We start from the raw sequence: 21,169 nt of genomic DNA, 5'->3' as shown, positions 1-21,169 counted from the left end.
AATTAGTGCAGATTTGCGTGGTGTTTTCGAACAAAAAAAATGAATCGAAGGCGAGCCTTGTCACGGGAGGAGATTCTCCGGATGTTGGATCTTGAGGATCCTGTAGATCATGATACATCGTGTCGTTTTAGCCTCAAGAAAGCGATAATAGCAGTGATATTGAGGAAGAAACAGTCCCGTTGTTGCTAGTACGAGTCGGCAACTACACGTGGTAGGGGGTGATACTGCTAGACGAACATGTATCTCGGAATCGTGCAGGAGCTATGGGGGCGTGGCAGCACTGATAACAATGGATGGCTGGAGCCTTCAAATCCTTTTGGAATTGTTCATAGGTGTACAGTTGGTACTTTGTTGTGAAAATGTGACTTATATTCAATATGGATTACCTAGACATCATTTGGTGAGTGTTACAGTTTTGTTTCATTTGAGTCAGGATGCTGTGAGTGAATGCGTGATTTGCTTGTTTTTTTCTTTGTACTGTCTCCTTATTTCTGTGTACAATATTAACAATATTTCAGCTAATTCATAGGTTTTACTCCTTGTTTGGTTATAACATTATTTATAATACTTTCTGTTAAAAAATAACTTTTTAAAAAAGCAGTGGAAAATAAAACACACACAAAAAAACGTTAAAAAACACAAATTATCCCCCTTTCACCCCCCTTTCACCCCCCTTTCACCCCCCTTTGCTAAAACAAATCGCGTGACAAACTTATAAATAGCACGACTGAACTGGGCATCCATTTTTGAATTAGTACACAAAATTTGGTGGTGATTGGACTTAATTCAAGCTTGCTAGACAGATTTCTTTACAGTTACTGATTTTTGGGAAGTTTCTTGGTGGCAAGCTTGGGCAGGCAGGACGTTAACGCCGTGGCAGTGCTAGTCACAATAGTGTTAAGACTGCCAAAAATCAGGTCTTAAAACAAAGGAGGAAGTTTTAAAATGGGGGTGAATGTATAGAGGATATGAACAGAAAGTCTGAGAAAACATGGTCGTAAAAGGGAGGGAGTCTTGAATTTGGGGGTCTTAAAAGGGGGGTGCCACTGTATAGTTGCTGCAGAAAAAGAAAAAGAAAAAAATGGGTTGTGCCGTACTGTATGGCAGCTCGCTTTCCCCAGTGAGAAAGCAACCCGTATTTCCATGAGGGTCAGACTTCACAGGAGTATATATGTAATCTTATCCTGAATGAAAAGGCTATGTTTGTTGCACAGAAGAGTTGTCGCTGAAGAAGGATCAGATGTCGGCATTCCCGCAGACGGTGGTGAAGTGCATGATGGAAGCCATGGGCAGCGGATCGTCGGAAGCCCGGGAGAGGTTTCCGCGTCTCTTGCAGATCATTGAAAACTACCCTGACACCATGGATCTCTTCATCAGCAAGGTGAGCAGTGGAGAATAGTGGTGTTGACATTTTACCTCCATTTTATAGGTTTTAATAATTGGTGAGAATATGAAAACTATAGGTATATTAAAAATAAATGTCACCAAAGTGGGCAATTTTTAATTTCATCTGTAGGGTATTGGGTCCAGCTATCACTTTGCTGTGAAAAGCAGTGTTACATTTTGCTACAACAGCTGAAGAAACTGCAGCTGTGGTGTCCCCAACATCACAACTGCAATATTAGACAGATAGATACACAGGCAACAGCTGAAGGTCTGTCTTCACTGGCACCCAAGCCATTGTGACGTTTTGTTTTGTCAATAATTCGATGTTCCAATATCCTACAATTCTTGTTTTTTGATTCTGAATTTTGGAACGTTAGCATTCTATCTGTTTTTTTGATTTCCACTACCAAGCCATTACATGCAGGGCTCCCCATGGCGTGGATGTAGCTCAGTCGGTAGCGCGCTGGATTTGTATCCAGTTGGCCGCTGTCAGCGTTAGTTCGTCCCCACGTTCGGCGAGAGATTTATTTCTCAGAGTCAACTTTGTGTGCAGACTCTCCTCGGTGTCCGAACACCCCCGTGTGTACACGCAAGCACAAGACCAAGTGCGCACAAAAAAGATCCTGTAATCCATGTCAGAGTTCGGTGGGTTATAGAAACACGAAAATACCCAGCATGCTTCCTCCGAAAGCGATGTATGGCTGCCTAAATGGCGGGGTAAAAACTGTCATACACGTAAAATTCCACTCGTGCAAAAAACACGAGTGTACGTGGGAGTTTCAGCCCACGAACGCAGAAGAAGAAGAAGAAGGGCTCCCCATGGACGCCCCCTCCTGGAGGGTCCCGGAACCCCCACTTTCAATGGTTAGAGGGTCCATGGACTGCAGAATTTTAGAGGGTTCCAAGGGTGCAAAAGCCAAAAATTCCCGGTGTCCTTATAAAACATTGTGGTCACGCATAGTGTGCTGTGTACAATAGCTAACGATTGCAGTCTGAACAGTATCTACGGTTTGCACGATAAAGGAAATTCAGTACGTTCCAGGACCCGCTCTTTTAAAGTTTAGTACGCCCCCGGACCCCCTCCATACATTTCTAGTACATGTTTTGGGGTTCTAGTGCGTATAGGGCGCAGGGATGTGCACTTAGGGGAGCCCTGACAGTATTATTTGATTTGTTGTTTACAGGCGGAGGGCGTTCCCAGCTGGATGTTCATCCTGTGGATCAGTCAGATGATGGCACTGATGGACAAGGAACAGGCCCCTGCCGTCCGGCCCATTTTGCTGCGTCTTGCACAGGACTACCCACAGGTAGCGTTCAGTTTACAGCTGTACTCTTAATTCTGGTGCTATTCTGTGTATCTATCTGTGTGTGTGTGTGTGTGCCTGTGTATCTATCTGTGTATTTATCTGTGTGTGTGTAAGTGTGTTTGTGTGTGTGTGTGTGAGTGTATGTTTGTGTGTGTATCTGTGTCTGTCTGTGTATCTATCTGTCTGTGTATTTATCTGTGTGTGTGTGTCTTTCTGTCTGTCTGTCTGTCTGTGTATCTTTCTCTGTGTGTGTCTGTTTATCTATCTGTGCATGCATGTGTGTGTCGGTGTGCATCATCTTGCATGAGTGAGAGAGAGGGTGTGCATGGCTGTATGCGCACTGCTGTGTGGGAAAGAGTAAACTAAAGACTCTGAAATGTTTCAGGCTGTGGTGTACCCTTTCCGTATCAGCCAGGAGGGCTTCACCTTCGGCTCCACGCCCGCCGACAGGAAGAACAAAGAAGGAGTTGAAAAGTATACTTTTGAGGATTCTTTTCCATTTTTATTTTTTACTTTTTTAAAATTCAGTGTACACTGTTCGCTTTCAGAAGTTTCTTGCTGTATGAACCTTATTTTGTTTTTCTTTGTTGTGCGTATCGTCTTCGTGAGTACAGTATTGTTTGGTCTTTTTATGAACCTTGTGTTCAAAGAAAAGCAGGTCCCAAAAAATTGCTAGGCTGTCAGAAATGCACTTCATGTGCATTTGACATTTTATGTCTTTTTCAAAGGCTGTTTTTTTCTGAATCATTCAGTCTGCTTATGATCTTTCTTAATTATTTGCTGAAATTTAAATATTCTTGTGTGTGATGGATTGAGGGAAAGGAATAGCAATGCTTATTTTGTGCTTGGACAGTAGAAGGGGGAAGGAGGTGGAAGGAGTTCTCTCTCTGCACTGTTACCCACGATAAAGAACCCAAGTTCACAGCGAAAGTCTCGGGGCTTGGAAACTTGAATACATGCAAGCAGAAAAACAAAATGGATAGCGCCATACTGTATGGCAGCTCGCTTTCATCAGTGAGAAAGCATCCCGCAGTGGGGCACTGCGGTTATGAAATTAAAGGCCCCTCCTGTTTTTGGAACCGCAGGAGCTTTCTAGTTTGCTGTTAGGTAGATTTTTGGTTCCTCTTTCCTGTCATGCTCTCTTTTTCTTCATGAATTCTTTTCTTTTTTCTGCCTTCTTGCTCATTCACCTGTATTTTTTCCAAAAATCTCTTCTCTTGCCGCTTGTCTCGCGATTCATGTATAGTTTAATCTGTTAGTGTTCTGATGTAAGTCCAGCAGTAGATAGGTTAAGCCTATTTTAACATACTGGAAACTGGTAATCTTCCAGTAGGTATTAATTTAGTTTTACTAAAGCCTGCTGGGACACAAGTAATGGGTTAGTGCATTTGTAAACAGGAATCGCTTAACAAGTGGCCCCCTTCATCCCCCCCCCCCTTCCTCGTCCTGATATGGCTCTGCGTAGTCGGCTGGACGTTAAGCAACAAATAAACAAACAAACAAAGTGAGAAAGCAGCCCAAATTTCCATGAGGGTTGAACCTCACAGGAATATATGAAATCTTATTCTTTTGTTATCAACATTCCAGGCTGGCAGCACTGTTGACAGACGAGAGAGTTCCCTTGGTCACCAAGTTCATTTCCGCCCTGGACCAGTTTGCACAGCCTTTCCAGATGTTCAAGGTGACCTCTAGTTCCTCTGTTTGGACCGTTGAATTTGAAATGTTGTGAAAGTCACTGTTCAAAGAATAGCTGTTTGTGATTCCGGACTGTAGGAAAAATCTAGAGAAGATAGTCAAACTACCATTTATTGTCATTTACATTATTCACTTTATTGTGTGTGAATGTCAAGAAAAAAGCAAGTTTAGTTATTAGAACGTAACATTTTTGACAAAAATAAAAGTCCCAATAACTAACCTTTCTTGGGTTTTTTTATTCTGGGTTTTGGAATGTTACCAGTCTGGTTTTTTTATTCTGGGTTTTGGAATGTTACCAGTCTGGGTTTTTTTATTCTGGGTTTTGGAATGTTACCAGTCTGGGTTTTTTATTTGTGTGTGCATGTGTTGGAAAGAAATCATAGAGCAACTTGCGTGTTGTTTTTTCTCTTGTTTTCATTCTTCTTGTTATTGTTGCTTTGTTTTGCTGTTGTTATGTCTTCTTCTTCTTCTTCTTGGCGTTCGCAGAGGTTACACGATCAGTCCAGCACTGGTGATAAATGTTGTCGTTTTCTCCAACTCCTGTCGACTGCCGTATAGTTTGGTCTGCAAGGGAGTTGGTGACGGCCACACTTCTTTTCGTTCCTCATCTAGTAAGGGACATCGCTGTAAGATGTGTTCCGCTGTTTGGTCTTCTTGACCGCAGGCACAGGTTGGTGATGGCGCCAGCTGGAACTTTCGGTTCATGTGAGCATTGAGCCTGTTGTGGCCAGTACGCAGCCTGATGAGGTTGACTTGCTGCTCTCTGGACATTGTGTGGTAGTCATCTCTGTTTGTCCTTGGCCTCATCAATGCCTTGATGATTGTCTTCTACTCACTAAAGCTGACAGTGTTTTCAGGTTGATCTTCCACGGCTCCTTCTTTCTCCAGCTCATCTGCCCTTTCATTTCCTGGTATCCCACAGTGTGCTGGTATCCACTGGAGGACAACTCTTCTGGTTTGTCTGACCATCTGTAATGCTTTGGCCAGCTGTGGGAGTTTGTTGTTCTTTAGGGCCTGAAGGACTGAAAGGGCGTCCGAGAGGAAGACAACTTGGTAGCAAGGGTCTGCGGAGTCCTGAACCAAGGAGGCGGCCTGCATGAGAGCTTCTGCTTCTGCTTTATAGTTTGTGCAGTGTTTGCCAGTGGCAACGCTGGATGTAGCTGTATGTCCCCCAGGGAACTAGATCAGAATGCCAGCACCTCCATTGAGCACGGCGTTAGTTGCTGATCCATCGGTGTATACATGGATCCACGCCTCTTTTGGGTACTGTTCGTCGATCAGGGCTAAGGTGAGTGCCTGTCGAACTGCATCATTCTGATCTTCTGAGGTAACATGTGGAACACTGGTGCAGATCTGGATGCCTGGTTTCTCTGTTGCCATGGGAGTTTCCTCTTCTTCTTGAGTCAGAGGTAGAGTGTTCTGTGGGAGGACTTCCCTGTACTGTCGAGAAAGTCTCTTGCTCTCGTGTACAAAACTGCTCCGTTTGAGCCAGTTCTTGGTGAGGTTGCTCAGTCTGTGCTTCATGGGGTGGTCGGGTAGGCACTTGAGCTTCTCGGCCTGTACCATAGTCTTGGCTTCTCTTCTCTGACAGAGGGGTTGGATGGTGGTAAGCTTCTCCATTTCCTTGATGGGCGTGGATTTCATTGCACCAGTGATGAGTCGGAGGGCCTGGTTTTGCACACAGTCGAGGGTCTGCAGGTTTGTCTTGGCTGAGGTTGACCACGCTGTGGAGCCGTACTCGAGGTGGGGTCTGATTGTTCCCTGGTATACTGTCTTCAGTATCTTCTCGTTCGCTCCCCAGGTGGTACCTGCCAGCTTCCTGAGTATGGCTAGCTTGCGCCGGGCCTTCGTCTCTGCCTGTGCAATGTGTGGTTTCCAGGTCTGCCGTCTTTCAAAGGTGACACCAAGGTACGTTGCTTCTTCATCCTCTCTCAGAGGAGTTCCACCAAGCCTAATGGTTCCGGCTTTCTGCTTTGGCGACAGTGTGAATAGGGTGGTGGAGGATTTCTCCTTGTTGATGGAGACGCACCAATCTTCTGCCCATGCGTTCAGCCAATCTGCCGCTTGCTGCATTCTGTAGGTGGCAGTACTTGCGTGCTCCTCCTTGCACCAGATCACAAGGTCGTCTGCGTAGAGAGCAGCTTTGATCCCCTTGGGCATCTCAGACACCAGATCGTCGATGAAGAGAAGGAAGAGTGTGGGGGAGAGGACTCCGCCCTGAGGGACGCCATGACGAAGGAGGAACTTCTTGCTTTTGGTCTGGTCGACGTTAACTCTTGCCCTGCGGTTATAGAGGTAGGAGCGAATCCACTGGTACATGTTGCTGGACACGCCTTTCCTCAGCAGTTTTACAAGGAGTCCATCTTTCCAGACCTTGTCAAAGGCCTTCTGAAGATCTATCCAGGTGACGAAGACCAGCTTCTGTTCCTGAAAGGCATCTTCAACTTCTTGCGCCAGGTAAGTGACCTGATCTTCAGTGCTGCGGAACTGTCGGAATCCAGCTTGTTCAGGGGCGAGGAGGTTCCTGGATTCCAGGTACCACCTGAGGCGCTCGTTCACAATTCTCTCCAGGGTCTTCACAACACAGCTGGTGAGGCTGATTGGGCGATAGCTGGTGGCCTTCTTTGGATCCCCTTTTTTTAAGATGGGGATCATGATCGCTTCTCGCCAGAGTTGTGGTAGCGATCCTTCTTGCCAGCTGCTGTTGAAGACCTCGAGTAGCTTGTTTTCTGCTGCACTACCAAGGTGGGTTAGCATCTCGTTGGTGATGCCGTCTGGGCCAGGGGACTTCTTCGCCTTTAACTTTTTCAGAGCTGAGTGCAGCTCGTGGAGTGTGAGTGGTTGACTCATGGCGTCCACTGTCGACTGTCTGGCAGGTCTCTCTCTTTTCTCTCTTCTTGCTTCTCTCTGTTTCTCGGGGCTAACATGGAGGTTGCTCTCAGCTGCATAGCTTTCAGCAAATTGGTTGGCAGCATGCTTTCCAGTTAGCACCTTCCCGTTCTCTTCTAATGTGATCTTTCCTCTGCTGGTGTTCTCATCATTCAACTGCTTTGTAAGCCTCCAGAGCTTTCTGGCATCCTTCTCAAGGTTCAGAGAGCTTGTTTTCTCTTGCCAGCTTCTCCGTCTTGCCTGTAGCTTCTTCTTGAGAAATTTGGCTTTGGCTTCCTGGAGGCGGATGTTGTTGTTTTGTGACGGGTTGACCTCTGCTTCCCTTCTGGCGTCTGCCAGATCATCATCCAGTTCCTGCAATTCATTGCTCCAGTAGGGCTTATAGTTTCTCCTGGCACCCCTGGGAATGGACTCGCGCGCTGCTCTGAGGATGCTCATGTTGAAGTCCTTCGCCACCATGTTGATGTCTCGACCCTCGACTCTGATGTCTTTGGTGAGTTCGCTGGTGCGGTGTCTAAAGAGGAACCAGTTTGCTCTATTGTAGTTCCACCGTGGGAAGGAAGCTTCAGTGCAGGACTCCATGCCCAGGGTCAAAAAGACTGGCCGATGGTCACTTCCACCTAGCTGTTCTCCGACCTCTCTGCTGGTTAGCTGGTGCATGTCTTCTGTGCAGAAAGCTAGGTCAGGAGTTGATGTAGTGTGCCATCTTCTGGAGTAGAATGTAGGGCAGTCAAAGGGACTGTTCAAAAGGATGAGACCTTTGTCGTCCTGCCAGTTCTCCACCTCTTCTCCTCTCCGATCCAAGTGGTCATATCCCCAACTCTGTGAATGACTGTTGAAGTCACCCACCATGATGAAGTTGGAGGCCTTTGCGGGGATCGTGTCAAGGGCGAGGTGTCTATCGTTGGGGCAGTAGAAGTTGACAAGATGGAATTCTGCTGTCTTCGTCTGGATTCGAATCACCTGATATTCGGAGTCCTCCATGTGCGTTTCTATCAAACAGGCATTGATGTTGTTCCTTATGAGGGTCAGGATTCCTCCTTTGCTTCGGTCTGTTCTGTCGGTCCTAAGGCACTGGTAGCCTCTCACTTTGAAGGACTTTTGGGGTGTCAGGTGCGTCTCCTGAATACAGCAGATGTTGATGTTCTTCTCATGCAGGATATGCTCCAACTCTGTCTTCTTGTTCAGGATACTTTCTGCGTTCCAGTGCATGACCTGAAAAGGTCGCTGCTGACTGGGTTTCTTCCTGGTTGTGGTGGTGCAGAGTCACTCTCCTCCTGCGTCCCCTGGCGTGACAAGACGGACAGGAGGGACCTCCAGTAGTTGGGGCTGGGTCCCTTTGAGGCATGGGACCCGACGCTGCTCCACCCTGGGGGGTCCTCAATGGGCGAGCGCCATTTCCATCTGTGCTGGTTGATTGTGTCATCATTTGCGTAAGCGCGTGTACCCGTGGTTTGTTAGAATGCGCCGTGCGGCCCGGGTCCTCCGTCTTCAGCATTCCGGGTTTTCTGTCGGGGTTACCTCATCCTTAGCTCATGGCCCGTACGTCCTACCCTGAGAGCACAGGGGGGAGGATTTGCCGGGATCCCACCCGGAGCTAGGGTTTTAATGCGCCGTTAATCGCATTAGATGAGTCCCGTCAATGGACGATGGAGCATTTCAAAGGGGGTAGCAGTGCCGCCTGCTACCCCACTCCGCCCTGGTAGGAAACACCGCCAGTTTGGTCCGCGGCCGCAAGCGGCTGATCTCTTTATCTGAAGACCGTTCCCCTATCCGCCACCCGGGGACGCGCTGGGTTGGGGGTGGTCGCCCCACTGAAAATCCCACACTGGGTTAAGAAAGATCAGCCTGTCCCAGGCTGTTGTTATGTGTAAGTGTGTTCTTTGACATCTTCTTAATTGACCTAACTGTTAATCTTTTCATGCTTATGAACTTGGCTGACCATTTGATATTGTTGCTTGTCTGTTTTCAGGACTGGTCAGATGAAATGAAAATGCTGTTCCAAGGAAAGAACCACAGTGCCGCCAAGCTGAAGAACAAATACAAGGAGATGTACAATAATCTCATGGAGATTCCCGTTGCTACCGACGACAGCGCCAGCACGCAGAGGTCTCAGAACTCTGCCTCGGCCAGTGCTCCCGTTGCCATGGGCAACTTCAGGCGAAAGTTTGCTGAGGTGGGTGAACTTAAGACTGACTGTAACTAGTTAGTTTTAACGTTCTATTAGGACCAATTGGCCTATCTTGGGACAGGTAGAATTAATACGCTATGTGGGGGGACAGGTAGAATTAATATGCTATGTTGGGGGGGACAGGTAGAATTAATATGCTATGTTGGGGGGACAGGTAGAATTAATATGCTATGTTGGGGGGACAGGTAGAATTAATATGCTATGTTGGGGGGACAGGTAGAATTAATATGCTATGTTGGGGGGACAGGTAGAATTAATATGCTATGTTGGGGGGACAGGTAGAATTAATACGCTATGTTGGGGGGACAAAACACTGGACACACATGCAAACAAAGAGCACATACAATCGTGTTATAGTTCTGGAAAGCTGCTGTTGATGTATTTCAAAATGGGGCAGAAAGTGAAGATTTTGTTCGAAGTTTTTGGCTTAGTTTACGAGGAATATGGTTGGTTTTAAATGAACATCTTTGACTTGAGAATGTGTGTGAGTGAGTGTGTCTTATTGTGTGTGTGTGTGGTGTGTGTGATTGTGTGTGTGTGTGTGTTTGTGTTTGTGTGTGTGTTTGTGTGTGTGTTTGTGTGTTTGTGTGTGTGTGTTTGTGTGTGTGTTTGTGTGTGTGTGTGTGTTTGTGTGTGTGTGTGTGTGTTTGTGTGTGTGTGTTTGTGTGTGTGTGTGTTTGTGTGTATGTGTGTGTGTGTGTGTGTGTGTGTGTGTGTGTTTGTGTGTGTATGTGTGTTTGTGTGTGTGTTTGTGTTTGTGTGTGTGCACACGTGCATCGGGGTAGGTGGGTGGGTGAGTGTGTGTGTGCGCTTGTGTATGTGTGTGGATGCTTGCAGTTGTTTGATGATAAGATTTAATGGAAAATTTGTGTGAAAATGGATTGAACGAACGAACGAACTTTATTACTTTATTGAGGATTGCTGAGTTAGGTAGGCTGTATGGTTTTATGAGTACATGTCTGGGATATTTAGTGTCGTTTCAGGAAGATTTGTGTGGAAGATTTGCAGGCTGAAGTGTTGGTTGTCATTGTGATGTTTTTCAGGTTTTCAAGAAAGAGTTTGATACTATGTTTGGGAAGGAGGGCCAGAAGTTGATCACCATGACCTCAAAAGTAAGTACAACACAATGCATTTTTAACGGCACTTTAATTTATGGGGCAAACAATTTTAAGCTGTAATTCTAAAAAAAATTGTCGCTAGAGATATTTGAAAGAGTACTACAGATATTGTTGCTTATATTGTTGCACACTCCTGTGATTGCCAAATCTTCTTCTTCTTCTTCTTGTCGTTCGCTGTTAGATCTTCAGTCCGGACTGCAGGGCGAAACGTGCTGTCCTCTCCAAGTCCTCTTTGGGGCCGTATAGCTTCTTTTGTAGCGCTGTCTCCTCTGGCCAGGTGGTTTCCCTCAGAGCACTGTGGTATGGACAAGCCTGCAGGATGTGCTCTGCTGTCTGATTCTTGCCACATGGACATAGGGGGGAGGGAACTAGCTTCAGCTTTGTGGCCATATGATGGTTTAGTCTGTTATATCCAGTTCAATGAAATGATTGCCAAATAAGAAGATGTACCCCAAAGTTTACCTTTGATTTCTCACATGCCTCTAATGGCTTTGCCGTGAGCGTAAAGTTAAAATTTTCTGTATACCTTTAAGGTCGATTGTACATGTGTAGCAGTGTGCCAGACAGTTTATTGCACTTGTAATCAGTATTGGCTTTAAATGGCAATTTCCGGTATTTTACCGGTTGAAACGAGAAAATACCGGAACAAAATTGTTTGCCGGTGTCACGAACTAAAAACTCTGCCTGAACAATCCTTCTCATTGTGGTCAATGCGCATGCGCTAACATGGGGAGATTAATCAGGTCGTGAACAACTTAACCCTAACCCATACCCTAACCCTTATCCTAATCCTAACCCTAATCCTAACCCTAACCCTAACCCATGGTTCGTTCGGTCAAAGGGTCGCATTTTTTAAGTCCAAGATTGGCGCATGCGCATTGACCGCAATGAGAAGGATTGTTCAGCAGAGGTTTCAGTTCGTGACACCGGCATGACCTACCGGTTGATTTTTAGAACTACCATGGGGTTATTTTGCCAGTAAAACAAAAAAAACAGTACTCTGAGTTGGACTCGAACTGGTTCCAATGACCAGCCTACCGTTTTTTTCTCAGACCTGTTTACCCTCCCAGATTGTCCGGAATTATTATGGATTTGGGGTCGTAATTCCGGTATTACGGAAATCTACCGAAAATTCCGGAAATTCTGGTCGAGAAAACCTTTTCCGTGCGCGAAAATTAGAAGTCGAAATTGTGGTAGTCACCAGGACTGATTTCAAGGCTGACCGGAACAGCCTTGTCTGCGCATGTGCGCAGCAAGGTATTTGTCGGATTCCGCGCAGTTTTGCGATCGACATTGGTCCGAAGTGTCGATCTCTGTGGGGACGAAATGCCAACCAAAAAAGCGAAAGTTGTACAGAAATATTGGCAAAACTATCAAGTCAAGTGGCGGTGTCTGGCGAAATCTAAGAAGAGCGAATCACATGTATTTTGATGATCGAATACATTAAGATCAGTGCAACAACAAAGCTAGTCAGCCACGAGTCACGTCGTGTCACGTGCCCCAAGGTTAGACGCAGCATTAGTTTAACAAAATGCAGTACACAAATGAACATGGAAACAACAAAAACACCATCTCTCGCTACGGTCAGTTGCACTAGAGACGTAGATGTAGGTGAAAAAAAAACTAAAACACATTTTCTGTCTGTGAATTGTGTTGTTGTCGGGAGCGGATATCAATGAAGATAAATTGCCATTATTTAATACTAACTTTAACCCCTTCACTGCCACAGTATAACAGCATTTTGGTATTGCTGTGTGCCAGGGCAAAATTTCGCTTTCTTCGGTAGGTTCACTAATCTGTTCACTGCTCGATCGTTTATTGAGATATCTCTTAGATCTTTGGCATGTGTTTTGCTTCCCTTGGCTATTATAGGATGACTGTGACATGATCATTGGACTTTGTTTGTGATTGTTATAGTAAAAATTGAATAATGACCATTTTTGTCCAAAATTACAGTTTCCGGACTTACACACACACACATTGCAGCATGTAAAACCACACAAAACACTGCTAAAACTGGTGTCAAACATCAGGTATTGACATTACAGCCCATAAAAGTACTCTTCTCTGTGGTAATCCATAAATCACTTCTTGTAGAGCTTCCAGAACACTGTATCGCTTGAAAACAGGTCTACGAGTTGAGGTCCGACTTTCGGCCGCCATTGTGAATGCTATAGATCGGTTCTACATTTCTAACACAGTTTTTACCACGTGGTATTAACTTATCCGAACGGTCTATGGGAAAGAACTGTGTTTGGAACCCCTACAAGTACTTGGACAGTGGTTACCTCCCATTTTAAATGTACCTCTTAGTGATAGATTTAATATGATTTGATGACTGTTTGACCTTTGATCATAACTAGTGCTGTGATAATGAGCTTTAGCACTGTTGTGATGGTGTTGACACTATACTTGCCCAATTGAGTCTAACTACCTGATGGCTAATCTACTGTGATACCTGTGATAACTGATGATGATTACTGTGATTGGTTTTATGTGTTTGGTTGGTCTCTTCTTTTGGTAGTGCAATAGCGTTAATTATGGATTGTTGTTATCATCATTTACATAAAAACTTATCTGTTAATCCAAACAATGATATAATTACTGTGATGTTCTTAACTACACTTTAACATGGAATGTATGTATGTAGGTATGTATGTAGGTATGTATGTAGGTATGTATGCATGTGTGTTGGTGTGTCGGTGTGTCAAGTGTGCAAGTAAAAAGGGTATTGTAGTTGTACATATATTACTTTAGATATTTTTTTGTTATCATGGGTTTTATAAATTTTCTTCTCTTCTTCTTTTATAATTATTAATTAATGACCTATATGTGCTGATGACCAATTTAATTTCCTTTGTAGGATCAATAAAATGTTATGAGTTATGAGTTATGAGTTATTTAGTTTTCAAAAATGTCCTGAAATGTTGCTGACGCAAATCCCACGTACTAGGTACGGTTATGGGCGTACGACAAACCGAAAATGACCACGTACCTAGTACGGGGTGGGCAGTGAAGGGGTTAAAAGAAATAATGAGTGGTTGCTGACACCAGTTGATCATGTTTAAAATCAAGGATAAGCCACAAATCAATTGTTTATAAAATAGCTACAGTTTTTCAGTTTCAGGGGGGCTTTGCCCCCCAGACCCCCCAAGCCCTGGACCCCAGGTTGTAACCCCCCCTCTGGTTTTCTTGCTCCGCCCCTGAATACTGTGTGTGTTTTTTCGATAAAGTACACCTGTCTTTGTTAACTTGCATTATTATATATCAGGTGTTGTTGTGGGTTTGTGTGTGTGTTTGAGCTTCTGTGTGTGTAGTACAATACTGTTAACCATGGTTATCATCAATTTTGTACTTGTTTTGCCTGGTAGCGCGCGTTCAAACGTGTCGTTTAATCGTTTTCGAGCTGGTTTATGGTTGATACAAAAGATTACTGAAAGATGCCTCAAATTACTGAAAAGTACCAGTTGCATTCCTGATTTTCATTTGGGGGGGTAAACAGGTCTGTTTTCTGGACTGTTTGCACTATAAAAGTTTGCGTACCGGTTTGAAAAAATACTAGCGCCATCGCTGATAATGCATATCTATAGCTTAAAAAATTGAAATCCCTGACAAATAAAGCAGAACACTGCAGTGAGTATTGTCACAGTGTTGGTTGTACCCGGCCTTAGAGGACAAAAGGTCTGGATAGGAAATACATATAGATCCACATGTGCTGCTTTGCTGGCTTGGTAGGACAACTGATGGTCAGAAGATTTCCTTCATGTTAAAGCAATCGGACAGTCGAGCGGACAAGGGTCACACCAATGCATCAGATCAAAAAAGACCCACCGAACTCTTGACATGGATTACAGGATCTTTTCCGTGCGCGCTTGATCTTGTGTTTGAGTGAACATACGAAGGGGGATAAGGGATTAAAAAAAAATGACAATGATCAAAAATGACAATGACGGAGGACCGAGGCCAGGGAACAGCACTGTTGTAAGGTGTGTTTTTCTGCCAGGTAATACACGCAGAGGATCAGGACAGTGACATACAGTGGACCCCTCAATTTAAGACTTCCTTTCTTTTTAAGACCCTGGTTTTGTTCAGATTTTCTGTTCATATCCTTTGTAAGTATACCCGTATTTTAACACTCCGTCCTCTTTAAGACCCGATTTTCTCAGATTATTTAAGGTCTTAAAAGGGGGGTTTCCACTGTGTTGTGTGTATTTTCAGGAGTTTTCACAAGTGCTGCAAAAGATACAGAACCCGATTTTCTCAGATTTTTGGAGGTCTTAACTCACTGTCTCCCAGGTACGGATATATCTGTACACACTCATATGGCTCTATCTGACCAGGTACGGATATATCCGCTCAGACAGTTAGCTTCAGTCGCTTTCTGTAACGTCTATCTAACGCCTGCATTCCAGCGTGTTGATACACAGTTACTACACATTTACTACAATTCTGAGTAACCTGCTGCAGCACAGCTGGTCTCGGCTAAAAAAAAACTTGGTCAACATAGGTTGGGTAGAAAGTGTTTAAAGAGGGGTTCCGCTGTGTTGTGTCTATTTTCAGGAGTTTTCCACAGTGCTGCAGAAGATCCAGAACAAGTTCGACACGGTGAAAGACAAGCGAGACATGGTGCCGCCCAAAAAGCTGTCAGAGTACTGCCCCTGGATGGCAAACTTCAACCCCAGCAGGGAGAGCAGGGAGCTGGAGATTCCAGGTGATTTTCACTGCATTGCTTACCTACTTACTTTCATTTTTTAATTAAGAACAAAATTTCTTGTGAATGTCTTCTGTCGTCCTGAATTAACCGTTTTAAAGATGTAACCTTTAAAAAAATATTTTTGTTAGCAGTCTGTCTGTTTTTGATTTTGTCATTAATTGAGTCTTAAGTTGACTTCGCGATGACTTTGCTAAGTCGTTTTACAAAACATTCAGTGCTAAAGCTTCGTGCAGCCAGCTTCGTGAAATAGACTTAGCTTATTAGATAATGAGAGGCTTTTGACTCTAATTTTCCCCCAGCGGAGCATAGACTATTGACAACACTTCTCCATGGATCTCGACTCAAGGTTGCCCTTTCTGCCTCTGTCTGTCCGGCTCCTTCCCTCTTCAGCTCCACCTCCCTTGAATTGTCTGTGAATTATTTTTAAATCGACTGAGACTTTGATTGTAACTTGTACATATTGTGCTGTGTTTCAGGGCAGTATGACGGCCTTGAGAAACCAATGCCAGAGTACCACGTCAAGATAGCTGGCTTTGATGAGCGGGTGAGTGCATGTTCTGTTTTTATTTACAGTGTGGAACATCTCTAGGATGTTTGTACAGAAAGTCATTGACAGGGACAGTGACAAGTCAAATTCACTAGATGCTGCTTAATGCACTGCGAGAGCTGTGGCACCGTTCCAATAAACAAGCGCCCTGTACGCTTTTAAAGCTGTGTTTGTTTCATAATTTTGTGATCAAATTTTGTTGCATTTCTTTTTTGTCTTCAGTCATGTTGCTGAGCAAAATCACCCTGCTGCTCGTTTAAATTCTTCTCCTTTTTGACTCGCATGCGAAGCAAAAGTGAGTCTATGTACTCACCCGAGTCGTCCGTCCGTCCGTCCGTCCGTCCGTTGGATATTTCTTGGACACTATTCAGTCTATCAGTACCAAATTTGGCAAGATGGTGTATGATGACAAGGCCCCAAAAAACATACATAGCATCTTGACCTTGCTTCAAGGTCAAGGTCGCAGGGGCCATAAATGTTGTCTAAAAAACAGCTATTTTTCACATTTTTCCCATTTTCTCTGAAGTTTTTGAGATTCAATACCTCACCTATATATGATATATAGGGCAAAGTAAGCCCCATCTTTTGATACCAGTTTGGTTTACCTTGCTTCAAGGTCAAGGTCACAGGAGCTCTTCAAAGTTGGATTGTATACATATTTTGAAGTGACCTTGACCCTGAACTATGGAAGATAACTGTTTCAAACTTAAAAATTATGTGGGGCACATGTTATGCTTTCATCATGAGACACAGTCAATATAACACTTACCTCGACAGTACTATTCTTGCACATTATCTATTATAGGCCGAAAAAATTGGACAAAACGCTGAGTGGGTACAATTATCTCCCATAACCATGCGCCACCGTGGATCCCAAGCACTGTCCGAGTGCTTCCCCCTTACAGGATGTAGGTGGCGCGTCCTCTTTCTTTTTTCGCGCGTGTCAGACCGGCTGTGTTTCTGCTACGCTCCCGGATTATTTTGGACTAAGAGGCTCCTTTTCTGTGTGGACTATCACCTGTTGGATTATTGTGTGTTATTCCACTTCTGGCTTGAGGCTACGTTGTGTTTCCTTCAACTTGTGCCTCCGTTTTTGTGTGGCGGACTCGGCGTGCCTCCCGTCCTACTTCGTGGTGACCGGTCGTCTGCTTCTCGTTTCGCCGCATTCACTTGAGTATTGACCTAAATTTTCTTTGAATTTTGTTAATTCTCGGTCTTTAAGGGTACGCACAGGGCGAGGTAGGATGTCTCGTCCTGTTTTGGGCTCTGGTTCTACGGAACCAGAGTCTGCCGGGGGCAACCCTTCTCCGGGCGCCCAGCGTCATGTTTTACGCACGGAGAAGGGGATCTTTCGGCGCTCCGACTCTCCCTCCCCAAACGCTTTGCGTTTGCGGCGAGGGAGGGCGGAGAAAGCCTGTTTGAGCAAGCTCAATGCGAGCTTGCTCAAACAGGCTGGGCTTGAGCCTGGGACTTCGGGCGGGGCTGCGCCGTCGAAGGTTCGGGGAAGGTCGAGGGGAAAGAAAAAGCTTCTTTCTCCTTCTCCTTCAGTGGAACAGGCTTCCCCCCCTTCGACGCCGTTGTCCGGCCCTCAGTCTCAGGCTTCAGCTCCTCCCGGTTTCAAGCCTGGGGGGAAGGTTTCCTTCTCCCCCCTGGCTCGAATCCGGGGGCAGGTCGATTCCCAACCCTCTTTGGGGGTTGGTGAATCCGATCTAGGGGCTACTGGAGAGACTCAGGTTTTGACAGCCAACGGCCATACCACGTTGAAAACACCGGTTCTCGTCCGACCACCGAAGTTAAGCAACGTCGGGCCCGGTTAGTACTTGGATGGGTGACCGCCTGGGAACACCGGGTGCAGTTGGCATTAAAATCTTCCTTTTCCGGTGCCTCTCCTGTGCCCTCCTCGGTTTCCACCGCTGTGGAAGCCAGGAGGGACACGGGTCCTCCTCTGAACTCCCTCGCTGGGTCGTCTGCTGCTGTTTTGACAGTAGTTTCGGCCTCCTGGGGGGGGAGATCGGAGGAGATGACGGGGTCTCTGAATTCCCTCCCCGCTGGGGTTGGGATGCGAATTGACCCCGTTCAGGGCGGTCCTGTGGGGGCAGGGGTTTCAGGCTTCGTGCCTACGACCACTGCTACTACGGTTCCCTCTAACGTCCGTGTGACTGGTGGCTGTCCCTCTTGAAACGCTCCGGCCGACTAGTTACTGGACGTGGAGGTGTTCGACAGAACGTGGTACTTCTGTCGAATGGTCAGGGCGACGGGAACATTGTTTCTGTTGCTCAGACCGACACCTCCGACCGGACCGTCTTGACCCCACGCCATTCCTTAGCGTCTGGTGTTCGGGTGACGGATGGTCCGGACCAAGGGTCCGGAACGTTCCAGGCTTACGGGTCGGGATCGAACCGGACCCACGGGTCCCGACTGGACTTGACCTCCGGGTTTGGTCCGGACGGGACCCATGGTACGGGACCGTACCGGACCTTAGGGTCCGGTGCGGGACAGTACCTCTGGCCCTTGCCGGACCCCCCGGACCTACGGGTCCGGATGGTACGGTACGGGACCAGTGTTTCGGTCGGGACCGGACCACCCGACCACCTCTGTTGGTCTGGGTGGTCTGGCACCGAACCGGAACACACCGGACCTACGGGTCCGGAGGGTACGGTACCGGACCAGTGGTCCGGTCGGGACCGGACCACTCGACCACCTCTGTTGGTCCGGGTGGTCTGGCACCGAACCGGACCATGCCGGACCTACGGGTCCGGATGGTACGGTATGTCCACGTCCGGACCGAGCCACCCGAACACTTCTGTGGGTACGGATGGTTCGGTACCGAACGGGACCTCCGGATGGTACGGGACCGGACCGAATCTACGGGTTCGGATGGTCCGGTACCGGACCACCCGACCACCTCTGTTGGTCCGGATGGTCTGTCACCGAACCGGACCATACCGGACCACCGGACCTACGGGTCCGGATGGTACGGTAGGTCCACGTCCGGACCGAACACTTCAGTGGGTACGGATGGTTCGGTGCCGTACGGGACCTCCGGATGGTATGGGACCGGACCACAGGACCGGAACACCGGACCACCCTACCGGATCGGTCCGGACCACCCGACCACCTCTGTTGGTCCGGATGGTCTGGCACCGAACCGGACCTACGGGTCCGGATGGTACGGTATGTCCACGTCCGGACCGAGCCACCCGAACACTTCTGTGGGTACGGGTGGTTCGGTGCCGAACGGGACCTCCGGATGGTGCGGGACCGGACCGGACCTACGGGTCCGGATGGTCCGGTGCTGGACCGGACCACCCGACCACCTCTGTTGGTCCGGATGGTCTGGCACCGAACCGGACCATACCGGACTTACGGGTCCGGATGGTACGGTGTGTCCACGTCCGGACCGAGCCACCCGAACACTTCTGTGGGTACGGATGGTTCGGTACCGAACGGGACCTCCGGATGGTACGGGACCGGACCGGAACACCGGACCGGAACACCGGACCACCCTACCGGACCGGTCCGGACCACCCGACCACCTCTGTTGGTCCGGATGGTCTGGCACCGAACCGGACCTACGGGTCCGGATGGTACGGTACGTCCACGCCCGGACCGAACCACCCGAACACTTCTGTGCGTACGGATGGTTCGGTGCCGAACAGGACCTCCGGATGGTACCGGACCTACGGGTCCGGACCTACGGGTCCGGATGGTCCGGTGCGGGACCACCCGACCACCTCTGTTGGTCTGGATGGTCTGGCACCGAACCGGACCATACCGGACCACCGGACCTACGGGTCCGGATGGTACGGTATGTCCACGTCCGGACCTAACCACCCGAACACTTCTGTGGGTACGATGGTTCGGTGCTGAACGGGACCTCCGGATGGTACGGCACCGGACCGGACCACCCTACCGGACCGGATCGGCACCCCCGACCGGACCGGATCGGCACCCCCGACCGGACCGGACCATTTCTTTTCTGATCAGACCCGATGGGTTCCTGTTCAGTCTATAAATGGCGGGGGTTCGTTGGCTGGGCTGACCCAACAGTCGCAGGGTTGTTGTTTTTCTCCCCCTTCGGCTGCTGGAGACGTTTCGTCTTTGGGGCAGGGGTCTTCGCGGCCTCTTGCTTCTGTGGGCGTTTCTTCACAGCCTGCTTCATCGCTTTCGGCTCTTCCCCCTCAAGCTCCCTACACTCCTGCTTTTGAGGAGTTGTCGGGAAGTGAAGAGGAGAGTGAGTCGGAGGACGATAGGGAGGAGGATCAGGGTCGCCCTGAGGTTAACACTGAACCTCTACCCTTGCCGGTTTCTGATGGAACTTCCGAAGCTATGCTTCGTACTTTCCAACAGTACATGACAGACATCACGCGGCGTCTTGACGTCACGGATGCCTCTCTTAAGCGTCTGTCGTCTAGTGTTGACACACAGGACGTGGACCCGGGGTCTGAGGACGAGAGGCAGGAGGCTCGTCCTCGCACAGCTAGAAGGACGTTTGAACAATTTCAGGACGTCCTTCCCTGAGACGCCCTCTTGTCCTTTGAGTCCGCTTCGGCCCGGGCGCGGGAGGCTCACGCCGCGTCTGCCGGCGGCTGGTTTTATGAACGATCCGGCCGCCGGCAATTCGCGTTCCACCCTAGTCTAAGTGCCACGGTGGAAGCGGCAGCACATCGCCTGAGGAGTACAGATTCACGTGCAAACGCGACCTATGTTCCTCGGGAGGACGCGGGTTCAGTGCCATGCTTTCCTTCGGGAGGCGCACCTCCACTGTTTCCTCGTGTCCAATCTGTTTCGTCCCTCCCTTTTCCCTTTGACTCTCGAACTCTCCCTTTCCAGACTTCGAGTGTTTAGGGTGGGGCTGACGGTGATGTGTTCGTTGGGGAGGTGCCTTCGGTCAAGAAGGTGGAACTGAGCTCTGCTTCGTTCCACAATCTTGAGGCCACCGTTTCTTCCACAGTCGAGGCCCAATCACAGGCCTTGACATGGATGAGCACGCTGTCCACACTGTTGGACCCTCCCGATCGGGCAGAGTCCGATTCCACTCGGGTCCTTGACACGGTTCGAGTGGATCGGGCTTTGCATGCCGTGCGATCGTGCGTGACGTCTGCGGCAGAATTGGCCATTGGAACACGGGTCCATTTTATTGGCCCTGTTCCGTGATCATTTTCTGCCTACTTCTATAGTGCCTCCGGATATGAGGAAGAGTCTGAGGAACACGTTTCCTCAGCCTTCTTCCCTCTTTCATCCGGACACTGTTCGTTCTGTGGTGGAGTCCACACGCCAGAGGAACACTGATTCTCTGATGGTTGGCCTCGCTGCTTCGGC

At 47.8% G+C, this 21,169-nt stretch overlaps 1 protein-coding gene and 1 non-coding gene across 2 annotated transcripts in view; both read left to right on the top strand.

Moving 5' to 3' along the window:
- The window catches only part of LOC138954602 (DNA-dependent protein kinase catalytic subunit-like), a 177,750-nt gene that overhangs the window by 134,037 nt on the left and 22,544 nt on the right, over positions 1-21,169 (top strand). The window contains exons 74-81 of the mRNA XM_070326407.1: positions 1,215-1,381; positions 2,571-2,693; positions 3,079-3,167; positions 4,281-4,374; positions 9,250-9,453; positions 10,512-10,580; positions 15,147-15,297; positions 15,777-15,844. Of these exons, the coding sequence (XP_070182508.1) occupies positions 1,215-1,381; positions 2,571-2,693; positions 3,079-3,167; positions 4,281-4,374; positions 9,250-9,453; positions 10,512-10,580; positions 15,147-15,297; positions 15,777-15,844 (965 nt within the window). The remainder of the gene's footprint in view (positions 1-1,214; positions 1,382-2,570; positions 2,694-3,078; positions 3,168-4,280; positions 4,375-9,249; positions 9,454-10,511; positions 10,581-15,146; positions 15,298-15,776; positions 15,845-21,169) is intronic.
- Positions 17,590-17,708, top strand: LOC138960565 (5S ribosomal RNA). The gene has a single exon (XR_011454040.1). It is a non-coding gene; the product is annotated as a 5S ribosomal RNA (ribosomal RNA).

Source organism: Littorina saxatilis, linkage group LG2, assembly GCF_037325665.1.
Source record: "Littorina saxatilis isolate snail1 linkage group LG2, US_GU_Lsax_2.0, whole genome shotgun sequence".
NCBI lineage: Eukaryota > Metazoa > Mollusca > Gastropoda > Littorinimorpha > Littorinidae > Littorina > Littorina saxatilis.
The sequence above is the reverse complement of the archived record's forward strand: the minus strand, read 5'-3'. Positions and strand labels throughout refer to the sequence as shown.